Source organism: Cucumis melo, chromosome 4, assembly GCF_025177605.1.
Source record: "Cucumis melo cultivar AY chromosome 4, USDA_Cmelo_AY_1.0, whole genome shotgun sequence".
Lineage (NCBI taxonomy): Eukaryota > Viridiplantae > Streptophyta > Magnoliopsida > Cucurbitales > Cucurbitaceae > Cucumis > Cucumis melo.
The window spans coordinates 1473646-1486727 of NC_066860.1; the positions used below are offsets into that span (position 1 = coordinate 1473646).

Sequence of the window (13082 nt, forward strand, 5' to 3'; positions counted from 1 at the left end):
AAATATTTATACTAATTTTCAAAATATAAAAAATAAAAAATCTTAAATTTTAACAATAATGGATTTGATAGATATCGATACAAGTATGTCGGTGAGAGATGTGAAATTTTGTTATATTTTATAAATATTTTGATTATTTTACTAATATTAAAACTCATTTGTTTTATACCACGTAATTTGAACTCTATGTTTAACAAAGACTTTAAGATTTAGGGTTTAATAGATTCACGAGTTTTATTTTTAAAATTTAGGGTTTAATAGGGTTAATGCGTGAGTCTAATATATATATATTAGTTATGTTTTCGTTTAAACGTTATCTACGATTGTGTGACGATCGAGTGACTTTCGGTGATTTTTAATACGAGAGTTTGTATTGTTACGTGGAATTTAAAAAGTAAAAATGGATTGTTTTGTTTTTATAGTTGTAGCCAATGGAATTGAATGTGAAGTTAGAAGTTGATGGAGACAAAAAAAGAGGGGAGAAGTAGTAGCTATGGTTGTAGCCATGGCCTAAGATGGTGATGGACGGAGATGCCATGCAACAACAAAACCCCGTCTTCAACGTTCAACCACATAAATAAATAATTCCCATTTTACATACAACATCTCCAAAATTTGATATATATAGATACACACACACACACACACACATATATACATATATATGTTCAAAAAGTACGGATGAAAATAAGAAGAAAAGGTAAGCCCTCAATTATTTGCAAAAAGGGGGCTCCACTTCCTATTATTTAGACGGTGATGCCTTTGAAAATATTGTCCAATCAAATACCTCTTCTCTTCTGGTCCTTTCACCTATCATCATTCATTTGCATTGCACATCCTTTTTTGAGCAAATAATGGTAAAGTTCGCCTCTAAAATTGGATAGTAGTTGTAATTAATTATAGCTTTCTAACCAACTTATTCGAATTTTAAAATTTTAACTCTTAAATTTACGTGATTGTATACGAATTGTACGGATGATATAAGTTTGATGATTTATGTTTTTTGTTTAATTTGTAATTGGTATAATTTTTACGTTTATCGTAAATTTGAAGATTAACTTTAAAACGTCTATAAATTTAGGGGTTCGGTTGTTGTTATTGAAAGTTTGAGTAAACCTTTTATTAAAATTATCTTTTGACCTAATAGCTTTTAAATTGCGTCGTCTTTAAAATTCATCTATTTAGGTCGATTCAAATTCGTGTATAGATGTATCCAAATGTTGAATCAACTAAATGTACGATTAGAATTTGTCCTATATGAACATTCCTTTAAAGAAAATTCGTAACTAAGAGTGTAAATTAAAGTGATTATTTTATGTAACTTTAACGGCATTTACTTGATAAAATTACAAAGCATTTACGTACATGATGTTTATCGAGTATTGAGATAATGTAATTGATATTTTGTTAAGTAGCACATTTACGAAAGTGTTTAGGATTTTCATGGATACATTCATTATTTTATAGTTTTAATTGATATAACTTCAAAGTTTGAGATATATTATTTCCAAATAAAGTTTATAGCAAATTTATATTTTCACGAGACAATTAGCGTCGTTAAAAGGTGAAATTAAAGTTACCTATATTAAGAAAAAAAAAAACAAAACAAAACAAATTTCACTCTAGATTTTTTGTTGGTCATCATTATATTATTAATTCACATATATTATAATGCGTTTTAAGTTCAATCTGTAATATATAAAACTAATTCTATTCCAGCAATCGTAAGTCTAACCCTACTTCAGAATTTCATTTATGATTTTCTTTTCGTCTTTATTACATACGCTTTTCAATACTTCTTTCAATTTCCAATAACCCTAATTAAATTCTAAACTACTCTCCAAACAAATCCTACACGTTTCGATTTAATATTTTCGACTTCGATTTATTTTAGGTGGTCTCAACATAAACAATATGATATAATATAGCTATATATATGTTCCAAGAGGGTGGGGGACATAATAATTTAATTTATTCACCCAAGTTGGCCATATCATTGGTGTGTCATTTTAAGATCAACTTGACTGCATTTAAGGGCAAACTCAAAAAGTCATTGATATATATATATATATATATATACACATACACACACAATATATATATCAAAAGCTTGCGCTCCCAGCTCCCTTTTGTTTGTGTGTTTTATTTAATAAATTCAACAACTTGTGAGAGAGCATTCCAACCCCTTTTTCCCAAAAGTATGTATATGGTTGAGTTTAGGTTAACTTGAATATAAAAGAAATTAAACATTATGCATGATACATGTTTTATTAATTAACATCAAAATGTTAATAAGATGAAAAATTGCTTCTTAACTAGTGATTATTTTAATTCAAAGTGAACGCGAATTTCAAACCAATCGTTCTTAGTAATGCACGTATTTCAAATTAAGTGGACACAAATAAACTAATTTGAAAATTACAAAAATGAAGCGTGTGTATAATATTGATATTAATTGTCCAACGAAAATTAGTATATAATATCAAAACAAGCATTGCTCAAGAATAGTTGACACAACTTTCTATTTTAAAGGTAGGAGGGTTAGAATTATTCTTATTATTGTATTAAAAAAAATGTTTGAGTTCCTAAGGAAAAAGAAATAATTATTACATAAAATTTGTACTTTTTAGTTAATAAAACGATTTAAACTATAAAACTTTCATGAATAAAGTAGAGTTTGGTTTTTTGCATGCACGAAAAAAAATTACACTCGATCGTTCTCTAAAGAGTAAATATTTTAATATTTTATCAAATGTTCTATTTTTTATAATTTCTCTATAAAAAATAATTCTAATTAAACATTGGGAATAATCCTATCAAAGGGCAATAATCATTCTAATAAACTTCTACATCCCTCATTAACATATGTAATTACATATTAAGTCTAATTAAATTGTTAACAACCCAATTTTAGAGAACTAAAATATATCCTTAAAAGAGAGAAATTATAATAATAATAATTATTTTCTCAATGAGGTTTGGAAATAATATGAACTCTAAACCACGTGGGTATCATCACAACTTTCTCCAATCAGCTTCACTTATAATATATATTTAAAAACATAATTGATTACAAATTTTATATTTAATAATCCTACTTGAAGAGTTATATTATATTATATTAAACGACCGACCCGCTAATCATTAATAATATTAAATATTAATTTGACCGTGTTTCGACTCAAGAAGTTAAGCTAATAGATAGGGATAAATTTAATTATATATCACCGACATAACATAAGAGTTAAGTTTTTTATTTTATTATTATTATTAAAAAAGCAAAACATATAGGTAGATGAATGCACACATCATATATAATATCTTATGGTCTAAAATTATCAGTCGTTATATATACGCACATGTTATATAGGGCACATGTCATGAAGATTCTCCAATATGGAAGAGATTGAATATCTCAATCTTTGAGATCTTTTTTTTTTTTTTTAATCTAAAAAATATGTATTTCAATTGTATAGGTTAGACTCTTGAATTTTTTTTTATTTTATGTACGACTTTACTCTATAGTATCATTGGATTTGCTTCCTTTTAACCAGTTTGATGCTTCTAATTCATAGATTTACTCTGTTGGCACGAGAAAAGACATTTAGCATTTTCATTTGGAGACAGAAAATGACATTTAATGTGATTTTATTTTCTATATTGTTTTCCATGTTGATTATTGATTTTATGTAAAATATTTCATTGTTTATTTGGAAATATATTCAGGCAAATATATGGTACTCAACTACAAATAGTTTCACCATAGTAACTATTCTCGTTTATATAATATAAACGATTATATATATATCATTGGTGTGCATATATATGCACATTTATTCATTGGGACTTGTTCCAAGAACCATTTCCATCTTTATCTCTTCTTCTCCCCATCTTCATCACATTTAGAATTAACCCATGTCGTCAACCGGATGAATGAACAATAAAAGAACAACGTCCAAAGCTTCATCTCCCCGTCCGATGCCAAGAACTTCATCCTACGTCTCATCGTTCATTTGCAACCACCCACCGAGAGAGAAGAAAGAATAGGGGGAGGAGGAAGAAGAAAGAACAATGAGAAGGAAAGGGGAAGAAGAAAGAATGAGATTTTTAAAGTTTGTTTCTATCATTAATGACTACAATACGATAGGATGGTGCAAGAGAGGCGATCAAACATCAATTAGTGAATTGTCGAGTTCAAAATTGTAAATGAATAATAATATTAATTAAAAAAAATCGAAACTCGATAATTTTCTTTAAAATTTAGAGATTAACCTAACTAAAAAAATTATTATATATATATACGTACAATTAATTTAAAATAAGTTAATAATGCTTTTATAAGGTGTGATCTTATGAGTAATAGATATTATAATTATTTGAAAGTAATTAATCTACAAAATCCATCCTAATTTATTAATTAACAAAGGGGTGAAGGCTTTTTCTTTTCTTTTTTCTTTTTAATAAATATTTTCTTTTTAAAATTTAATGAACATATATATATATATATATATATATATATATTTGTAGATTAAAAATGTTTTAGAAATAGTATTTGAAAAAGGGAAAAGATCCAAAATTGGAAATTGAGAATGATAGGAATCTAAAGATGGGGAGGGAAAGGGTTGATTTGACTTGTTGTGTTAGTAATATATAGTATAGGGCATAGCATAGGGCACAACAAAACAAATAACTTTTCTAGAAATGGATGTTTATTAGTATATTATAAATATAATAATAATATTAATAATAATATTTATTTATTTGTTATCTATTATTATTATTGTTGTTGTTGTTGTTGTTTTGGCGTTGAGGCCGAACAAATTTTGGGGGCCCATTTAAGGCCCAACATTATCACTGAAGACCGAAGAGACACTAAAACATGTCTCTATTTTACTATTTCTAAAACGAATATTTTCAAATATAATAAATAAATTGAAACTATTTATAAATTATAATAAAATCATCCAATTTTTTTAGTTCATTTAAGTTTTTTTTTTTTTTTTTTTTTTAACTTTTTTGCTATATTTTTTATAGTTTTATTTTTACCTACAATTTCTATTTTCTATAGTATATTTTCAGAGTTCAGTTTTCATTTGTTGCATAAATTTTTTTAAGTTTGATTTTTATGTTTTTGAAAAATTAAAGTTTTGGGTTGAGTTTCAATTTATTATTTTTTTTAATTTTAAAATTTTATAATTTTATTATTATTATTGTTATTGGAATTTTGCATTTCTTGATTCTATAGTTTTAAATTATCCATTTTTAAACTCATTTTACTAATAAATCGTTTTTTTTTTTTTGTTGTTTTTAGTGTTAATTTATATTTATTGATTTAAAATTGACGGGCATTTTTCGGTGTACATATGAAATTTTTTTGTTATATTTTTAAATAATTTCAATCGTTTTCTCATTTACGGTAATTTTTTAAAAATAAATATAATAATTTTTACAAATTTTTTATCACTATTTATAATTTCACTTCATAATAGTTTAAAATTGACGGAGAAACGTTAATGTCAATAACTAAAAATAGGTATTAATTGAAAACAAAATGAGATTACAAATGTAAATTTCAAAACCTATGGACAAATTTGAGGTAATCTATCAGTGTGGAGTTGAAATATATTGAAATGTAAAGACTAAACTAAAACCAAATTCAAAATTTAAGAACAAAAAATAATATGTTAAAACAACGAGACTAAATAGAAATTATACTTAAAGTCATAAGAACAATAAAAAAAACATACATAAACTTCCAAATTCTCCTTTCTCTTGTCATCCTTATGTCTTCCGGCCAACATTCACCAACACTCGATACTTCGTCTTCATTACTAACGAATATGATTGTACTGTGTGAATGAACTTTGAACCAAAAAGTAGAAAATGTGTTGTTTATTCTTATATTAACTATAATTTGTCAATTAAGACTGTAATATAAGATCGTAAATGTCATTCACACCTCTACATTTGTTACATATATAAAAAAAACTCATTGCAACTATAACAATCGAGTTCAAAGTATTAACAATGCAATAAAATTTGTTAATGTAGCAAAATGTAGATATAGTTTTCGAAGTCCACTAATGAAACGATATCACTAATAAGTATATCACCTATGGATTTTGTTATGTTTGTAATTCTACATGCCAACGTCATGTCTACTAAATTATGTTCGATCTATCACGTATATGAACGCAACTTCTATGATATAAAATTGTTGTATATGTAATATATATGGCCCAAACAGCGGACCACCAGAATTGGACCTTCAATGTGCAAATGGCCTTTGTTAATAATTTTTCTTCTTCTTCTTCTTCTTCTTCTTCAAACTCGCTGGGCTTGCCCTTTGATAATTGGACGCCCAATTCACCACTTTCCCCCTCGATTGAATTGGATTAAAACTCCCATTTTTGCCATTCGAAGCAAAGAACACCCACAAGATAAGATATTGGTATTGAAACGCAACAACCGCGCTTTACCCATAACTCTAATTCTTCCGCTCTCTTTGTTTTTCTAAGAAGGCTCATGTTGGGTGCTTCTAAGTCTTCCAGAAAGGTATTCAATTCCATGGGTTGCATTCATTCTTGCTTCTTTACACCCTCTCGATGATGTTTGAATTAATTTTTCTCGTTTTCTCTTTTCTGTATTGTTAGAAGCAGCAAGTGAAGCCAGAAAAAGAATGGCTGTCGGTGAGTTTCAAACCCGAGAACTTCATTCCAGGCCTCGTAATTGGTTTCATTCTTGGGTTGTTTTTGGATTTATCAAAACCCAGTAAAGGTAATGCTAAGAAGGGCTATTTCCTGCCGTCCAAGTACCAACAGCTTTCTCCAGCCTCAAATAACGGTGATCAAGAGCTCAAATTGGTTAGTGTTCGACTTTACTTGAATTTCTGGATTTCTTTTGAGTTGGAGATGGTTTCTCTACATGTTTGAAATAGATTATGATCACTAAATTAGAATGAAATGAAAGAACGAAATAAGAAGTTTTTAGTTTAGCCTCAACTGTCTACAATTAAAGGGTACGCGAGGTTTCGTGTTTAATGTCATTGGATATGGTTTTCTATGGCTCAATTTTGAGGCGTGAATTGCTTGTAAGATAGAATAGTTTAGGGCCTATTTGAGGTAGTTGTATAATTATATTGCGAACAAAATTAGCTTTCGTGCCGATTTGCCTAATCGTTAAGCAGAGTTTTAGGTTCTGTGCTTACCCCGTCTTTGCTGTTGCCATCAAGTATCACTGTAGTCTGTCAGGACAGAACCTAAAAGGGGAATCAATTAGTCTGAGGATCAAAAGGGCCGGGTGAAATATGATTTAGCAGTTAGACAAGTTATCTTTACTGTTATGACATCAAGATAAGAAAAAAAACGTAGTAGAGAATCAACACAAAGATTCATTACAGTGTGACAAAGAGAGAGCCGAAATCCCTAGGGCCAAAATCCTAAATAACTTATATAGGACAAATACGGAAGTAACTTAGATTTAGGGGGCATTCCTAGTGAGCCCTCTTACTTGGTGATTTGAAGTGCCAAATAATAAATTTAAGACGATCCAACATTTCCTTTGCAAACTTGGTTATGTGTAGCATATTTGTGTAGTTCCAAAAATCTTGAAATGTTGTAGTATGGCTTATGTAGATTTCCTTCCCTAAGCATAGAAAGGGAACTACACTGACAAATTGACAATCACACCAAGTCCTTGTGTCATGTAACTTGTACAATGCGTCTTGCTGTGAAGAATCATCTGACATTCTTACTTTTCAATTGAAGGTCCTTGTCGTTAGGCAAGATCTGAAGATGGGTTCTGGAAAAATTGCATCTCAATGTGCTCGTAAGATTTAAGATGCTGAATTCCATACTTGTTTCACGCGCATTTTATTTTTGTTTCTAATTACATTGGTTGGTTTCTCACTTCACATCTTCCTGCCATTGAAGCTAAATATTTTTGCATGTTTTTCTGTCAAATTGTGAAGATGCCGCTACTGGCTTGTATGCAGAACTAATGCAAAGGTATTCCTTGTACTATACTATTTATGAATATCTGCTTTGATCAAACCATATACACGGCTAATTCTTCATCCTTTTCTCTTTTCTGGATCTATGCCCATTTCTAATATCTAGTGCAGCCACCGAAACCTTTTGAGACAGTGGGAACTATGTGGGCAGCCGAAAATAGTTGTAACATGCAAGAATCAACACGAAATGTAAGCAGGTGATTCCTTTCTCCAAAAATGTAATCGGTAATAAACATGTGAAACCAAAACCTTACGGTTTTTGGAAAGACTTTGTAGGTTTGTGGGTTGAGGACTGGGAGGAGGAATGAGAGCACAGGGGAAGTGTTGTTTAATAAAATTACACTTTTTTTTTTGTTAAATCTACTTCTTTTCTTAAATCAGGAATAAACTGAAGGATGCAGCTGAGAATATTGGCCTTCCTACTTTTGTTGTTGCTGATGCTGGACGCACACAGGTACAAACTTTGTTCTCCACTTGTCTGCTCGGATGAATTTACAAGCATTTTGATTAATGCATGAGTAATGGTGTGGTAACTGGGTGCAATAATGCTTGACATGTTTTATTAATGTCTATATTTTGGCATAGTCAAACAATTCTACACATGTTATGCTGTCATACGTTGGCATTACATTGTTTTATTCGTTAGCCATCAGAAAGTTAATGTTATGGGATCTCCTAAGCGAAAAAAATAGCTGTTAGTGGTTCAGCATTGTATAGGGTGGCTGCAAAACCCTCGGTTTTGTAGTTGATGGAAAGGTTCACTTGGCTCTTTGAAGAAGCGATTTTTTCCAAGCCCAAATTTGTATGCAATAATCATTTTGATGAACTTCAAAGTGCCTATAATTGGACACCTCAAGAAACATGTTTGTAAACATTTCACCAAGTACATTTAGTTCTCCGGAACTTGTCAACTGGCATTCTGAAATCAGTTCAATGATGTGCAGGTTTCGGCTGGATCGAAGACTGTTCTTGCCATTGGACCTGGTAATGCTTCTTTACCCTATGATAGAATTCCACGGTTGCCTGGTTGATTTTCTTCGGTTGTCTTTCTTTTGTTAATTTAATTGTACAACACTTAATCCACTTGGTTTGCTTTGAGTTATGGTAAATTTAACAATAAATTCACGTTCTTAACATTTCTCAATAGCTCAAGACCCACTAAATGAATGATCAATATTTATCGGAGAGAACAACATTATAGGAGTACAAAACGCACAACGTCTTGCTCTGATATTACGTTAATGTACCACTCAAATTTAACTATTAATTCATATTCTTAACAATATACATGTTCTCTGTCTAATTTAAATAGGGCCAAAGGAAGCCATTGATGCAGTAACTGGGAAACTCCGCCTACTCTAGTCGGATTCATGCAACCACACACAATTGGTTTAATGTATTCAAAACGTAAATGATGAATCAACAATTTTATCCGCCAGCATTCATCTTCATGAGACGGGTTCATGCACATGGTGAACAAGTTGTAGCTGCTGGATAAGGAAGAAATGGTGTAGGTTGGTATAGTTACGCCTGAAACATTTGTTTAGGTATGTATTGCTGCTGTTAGCTGCTAGTAGTTTGGGGAAGTAGGAGTGACATTGGAGCTGACATGTTCAGGATGTAACGTAATGTTTTTTAGTTGCTAATGTACCAATTTTTCAAAACGTTTGCATGACCTTTGAAGTTGGATGACTGGTAGTTGTTGTAGTTTAATTTTGTTGGAAATTGATCATTTATTTAGCAGACTAATACTTAAAAAAAAAAAAAAAAAAAAGCCTTCTTCAGCTCAATAATTTCACTTAAATCAGCAATACAAAGGATAAAATTTTACTTTTTAAGCCATATATACATAAGAAACATCTGGGATATACCTAGTTAAATGCTTTATAACTTGAAAGAGAAACAAATAAATATAGAAACATTTGAGTAGCTAGGTTGATATTTATGACGTGGAATTCAATATATTAACTATTATGTTTATCTATTAATTTGTAGAGTATACATTATTATGAGTTGCTTCTAACAAGGTTCAAAGTTCACATGTGACTCTAAGCCAAAAGGTTCACGATCAACTTAGGAGTCTTACATTCCATACAGAAAAAAATCGTCCGAATTCGTAAAATTTTAAAATGTTAGAGTCAAGCTGAGCCATCTACCTCGAGCGTCAAACTCACCATAATACTACTTAAAAAATAAATTAATTTAACATTAATTTAGTTTTCCATTTGAAAAATGGAGGGAAAAAAAGGTTAATCTTTGTACTTATTATTTAATAAATAAATAAATAAAGTATATATTAGTAATTTAGGTTGGGAAAAATAAGTAATCAATGGTGATTTGTGAATGGGTAATTGCAAAGAAAGCAAGGGGAAGATAGAAAAAAGAACGAACTTGCCAAACTTCGCAAGACGGTATCTGAAAAACCCTAATTCTCAAAACCTTTCAATGGCTTCCCGCTTTCGATCTCTGGCAACTCCAACCATTTCCCTGATTAAATCCACCATCACCAAACCCTCCATTAAACCCAGACCCGCCGCTTCCTTCACCCTCTGTTCTTCACCTACACTTTCCAGGTACGCAACACTATTGAACCTTTTTTTCTTTTTCTTTCTAATTTACATTTCTTAGATTGCTAACAGAGAGCTTTTTATTCTTCAGGTCGATTCCGCAGTTGGGTTCCCTTCAATCTCTGCTTCCTCTTCATTCCGCAGTCTCTTCGGCTCGACTAACCTCCTGTCTTGGAATCGATTCTTTGTCCTCGAGGTCATTGTCACAGGGTATGCTCTGCAGTGCAAACCCAGGAGTTTGATTTCTCCATTCTTTATAATTTATTATCTGTAAGCAACTTTTTTACTCTCGTATATGATTGCATTTTCTATTGTGGATGGGTTGTTTATATGGAAGTTATGATTCTGCCTAAATGTATTGTCTCGTTTTAAGTTTGAATGTCAATTCAATTTTATGCTTGTTCCGTTCGTTTACTGTTTGGGCTTTTTCAGTATCAGTTTATTGAGTGTCTACTCTTGATTTTCTTCTGCATCTTATTAGAAGTCTGATGTCCGGTTGTTTCTTAGGTTTGATTGGGTTTCATTATTTTAGTTCCTGGGTTTCAAGTTAACTAACTGAATAAAAAACAGCAACTAAAATTGTAATTGAGTCGACATATTACTGATGAAAATAGATACTTCCTGGTCAAATTGGGAAATAATTGTCGCATTCTAAGAATTCTACTTTTTATTTTGCTGTCAGTACTCGATTATTATAGGATTCGAATAAATTTCAATGGATGGTTTGTTCATAGAACTTTTGGTTATGTTATGTACATTTTATAAATTCGTGTAGTGCTGCCAATTGTCAATCTGCCCTTAAAAGTCTTAATTTTTACTCTGGCGAGATCAAGAGAGTGACATTTTGTGAGCTGTATGAAGTTGAGTTATGCTAATTAACAATTCTAAGATTAAAGACTGATGTAATTGTTTGTTTTTTTAATTTCGCAAACTAGAAGTGAAGTTAGTAATATAGGTCCTGTTTTTTTAATGCATGGGAGTAACTCTTGGGAATTTAATCATTGATCCATGAAAATCATTCTGGATTTTGCTACTAGAGCTACATTCTTCACAGTTCAATAGTTGAAGGTCTAACTAATTCCTGTACGGAGAAGAAGTCTCTTATGTCAATCCAATATGTTTCAATAGTATTAGTTATTATGACTGACACTAATTTTATGTTTACAATTTTTCTCAAAGTTTCCCAAGTGGTTGTCAAAATATTTAAACTCCATTGCTATTATATGTGTCACTTTTGAACCTACACCAAATGTAATTCTGGTTCCTGAAGCTAATGTATTTAATTAGATTTTGAGATATTGTAGTAGCTCTTATGGGTAGGGTAATAGACAAAGCTTTTGAGAAAGTAGAGAACAATTATATTCATGTAGTCCACATTTTGTTGTTGTATGTGTGTGTATAAAATTATTCTGTAACTCCATCTGTTCTGAGGAGGTTTTACTTTATCCTTAATCCAACTTTATATTTAGTAGGTTTAGCATATGTTGCATTGACAACTATAAGAGAGAGGGATTGGTGAAATTAAAAGGCTGACTAATGATGTTATTTGAAAACGGATGGATGCTTCATCTCTTGAATCAAATGATCGAAATATTTTCTGCCATATGTTTGGCCTTCCCTTTTAGATGCTCTTTTACTTTTGTCTATTGATGTAGCCCTCGGTTTGGTTGATTTTCAATCAGCACTTTTGAGGGTAGCATTTGTTTGAACTTTGAACTAGCTCCTCCACCTGAAATGAATACTAAAGTAATTCTGATTTTTCACACTGTGTTTCAGAATTGGGTCTCTGTGTGCCGCGATGAGAGATGGAATTTAAGAGGATCCTCTGATTGATGTGTGGGATACACGAAAGGAAGGCGAATCAAATACTCTGTTAATCGAGATTCCTCGATCTCTGTCTTTTTTGTTTTGGTTGAGATTATAACTGATGAGACAACCCCAGTCCAGAACGTGTTCCCCTTCCCCAAATTCATTACTCATTTTCTCATAATCTTTGTTATCTGATTTAATATTTCCAAACACAATATTGCTCCCTAGTGAATTAGACTTATTGCTGTCACTGTTATCATCATTACACTACTTCCAAGCAACGGGAAACTACAAATTTCTTCGTTTTATTCCTTTCTTCTGCACTTCTCTTTGATTTTTGGCAAGCCTTTAGTTTGAATTTTCTGCTACTCTAAGCCACTTTGCAGGTTGCTAAAGAAATGTAGTCTTATATGATAAATTAGTAGTGCGCACGTAGGTATTAGGTATCTTTAGTTGAATGTGCGAATATTACCATATTATATTTATATAATAAAGTAATTAAATATATGTATTGAAGTATCTTTAGCACGTGAGATTGTGAATGGGAAGTGGAAACGGTGTCGTTGGATTGTTCCCCCATATCTCATCAACTTTCTTTGACCATGTCGCTACCATGTCCACATAATACCATTACACATTCATGTGCCCACCCCTTCCATATCCTCTCTTTGATTGCTTCCAATTGTGAATTCCTA

At 30.9% G+C, this 13082-nt stretch overlaps 2 protein-coding genes across 4 annotated transcripts; both read left to right on the top strand.

Moving 5' to 3' along the window:
• Positions 1–6274: 6274 nt before the first annotated feature.
• LOC103503602 (uncharacterized) lies at positions 6275–9675 on the top strand. Of its 2 annotated transcripts, none has more exons than XM_008467843.3 (8): positions 6275–6555; positions 6654–6863; positions 7767–7827; positions 7970–8006; positions 8123–8200; positions 8393–8465; positions 8956–8995; positions 9324–9675. In XM_008467843.3, exons 1-8 carry the CDS (start codon positions 6526–6528, stop codon positions 9371–9373), a joined length of 579 nt encoding a protein of 192 aa, XP_008466065.1. In that variant the 5' UTR covers positions 6275–6525; the 3' UTR covers positions 9374–9675. The 2 variants fall into 2 exon arrangements, with proteins under 2 accessions (XP_008466065.1, XP_050939488.1); XM_051083531.1 differs by having other exon boundaries at positions 6329–6555; positions 6660–6863.
• A 584-nt stretch (positions 9676–10259) lies between these two features.
• Positions 10260–12695, top strand: LOC103503603 (protein NONRESPONDING TO OXYLIPINS 2, mitochondrial). Of its 2 annotated transcripts, XM_008467845.3 has the most exons (3): positions 10266–10584; positions 10670–10788; positions 12355–12695. In XM_008467845.3, exons 1-3 carry the CDS (start codon positions 10355–10357, stop codon positions 12378–12380), a joined length of 375 nt encoding a protein of 124 aa, XP_008466067.1. In that variant the 5' UTR covers positions 10266–10354; the 3' UTR covers positions 12381–12695. The 2 variants fall into 2 exon arrangements, with proteins under 2 accessions (XP_050939489.1, XP_008466067.1); XM_051083532.1 differs by having other exon boundaries at positions 10260–10584; positions 10670–12695.
• Positions 12696–13082: the final 387 nt, after the last annotated feature.

What these genes read in the sequence shown, in the direction of transcription:
- LOC103503603 (XM_051083532.1), top strand. Translation starts at nt 10,355, where the DNA reads ATGGGTAATTGCAAAGAAAGCAAGGGGAAGATAGAAAAAAGAACGAAC. An exon ending in TCTTCACCTACACTTTCCAG is followed by an intron (nt 10,585 to 10,669) that starts GTACGCAACACT and finishes TTTATTCTTCAG; the next exon opens with GTCGATTCCGCAGTTGGGTT.
- LOC103503602 (XM_008467843.3), top strand. Translation starts at nt 6,526, where the DNA reads ATGTTGGGTGCTTCTAAGTCTTCCAGAAAG. An exon ending in CTTCTAAGTCTTCCAGAAAG is followed by an intron (nt 6,556 to 6,653) that starts GTATTCAATTCC and finishes CTGTATTGTTAG; the next exon opens with AAGCAGCAAGTGAAGCCAGA. An exon ending in CTGATGCTGGACGCACACAG is followed by an intron (nt 8,466 to 8,955) that starts GTACAAACTTTG and finishes AATGATGTGCAG; the next exon opens with GTTTCGGCTGGATCGAAGAC.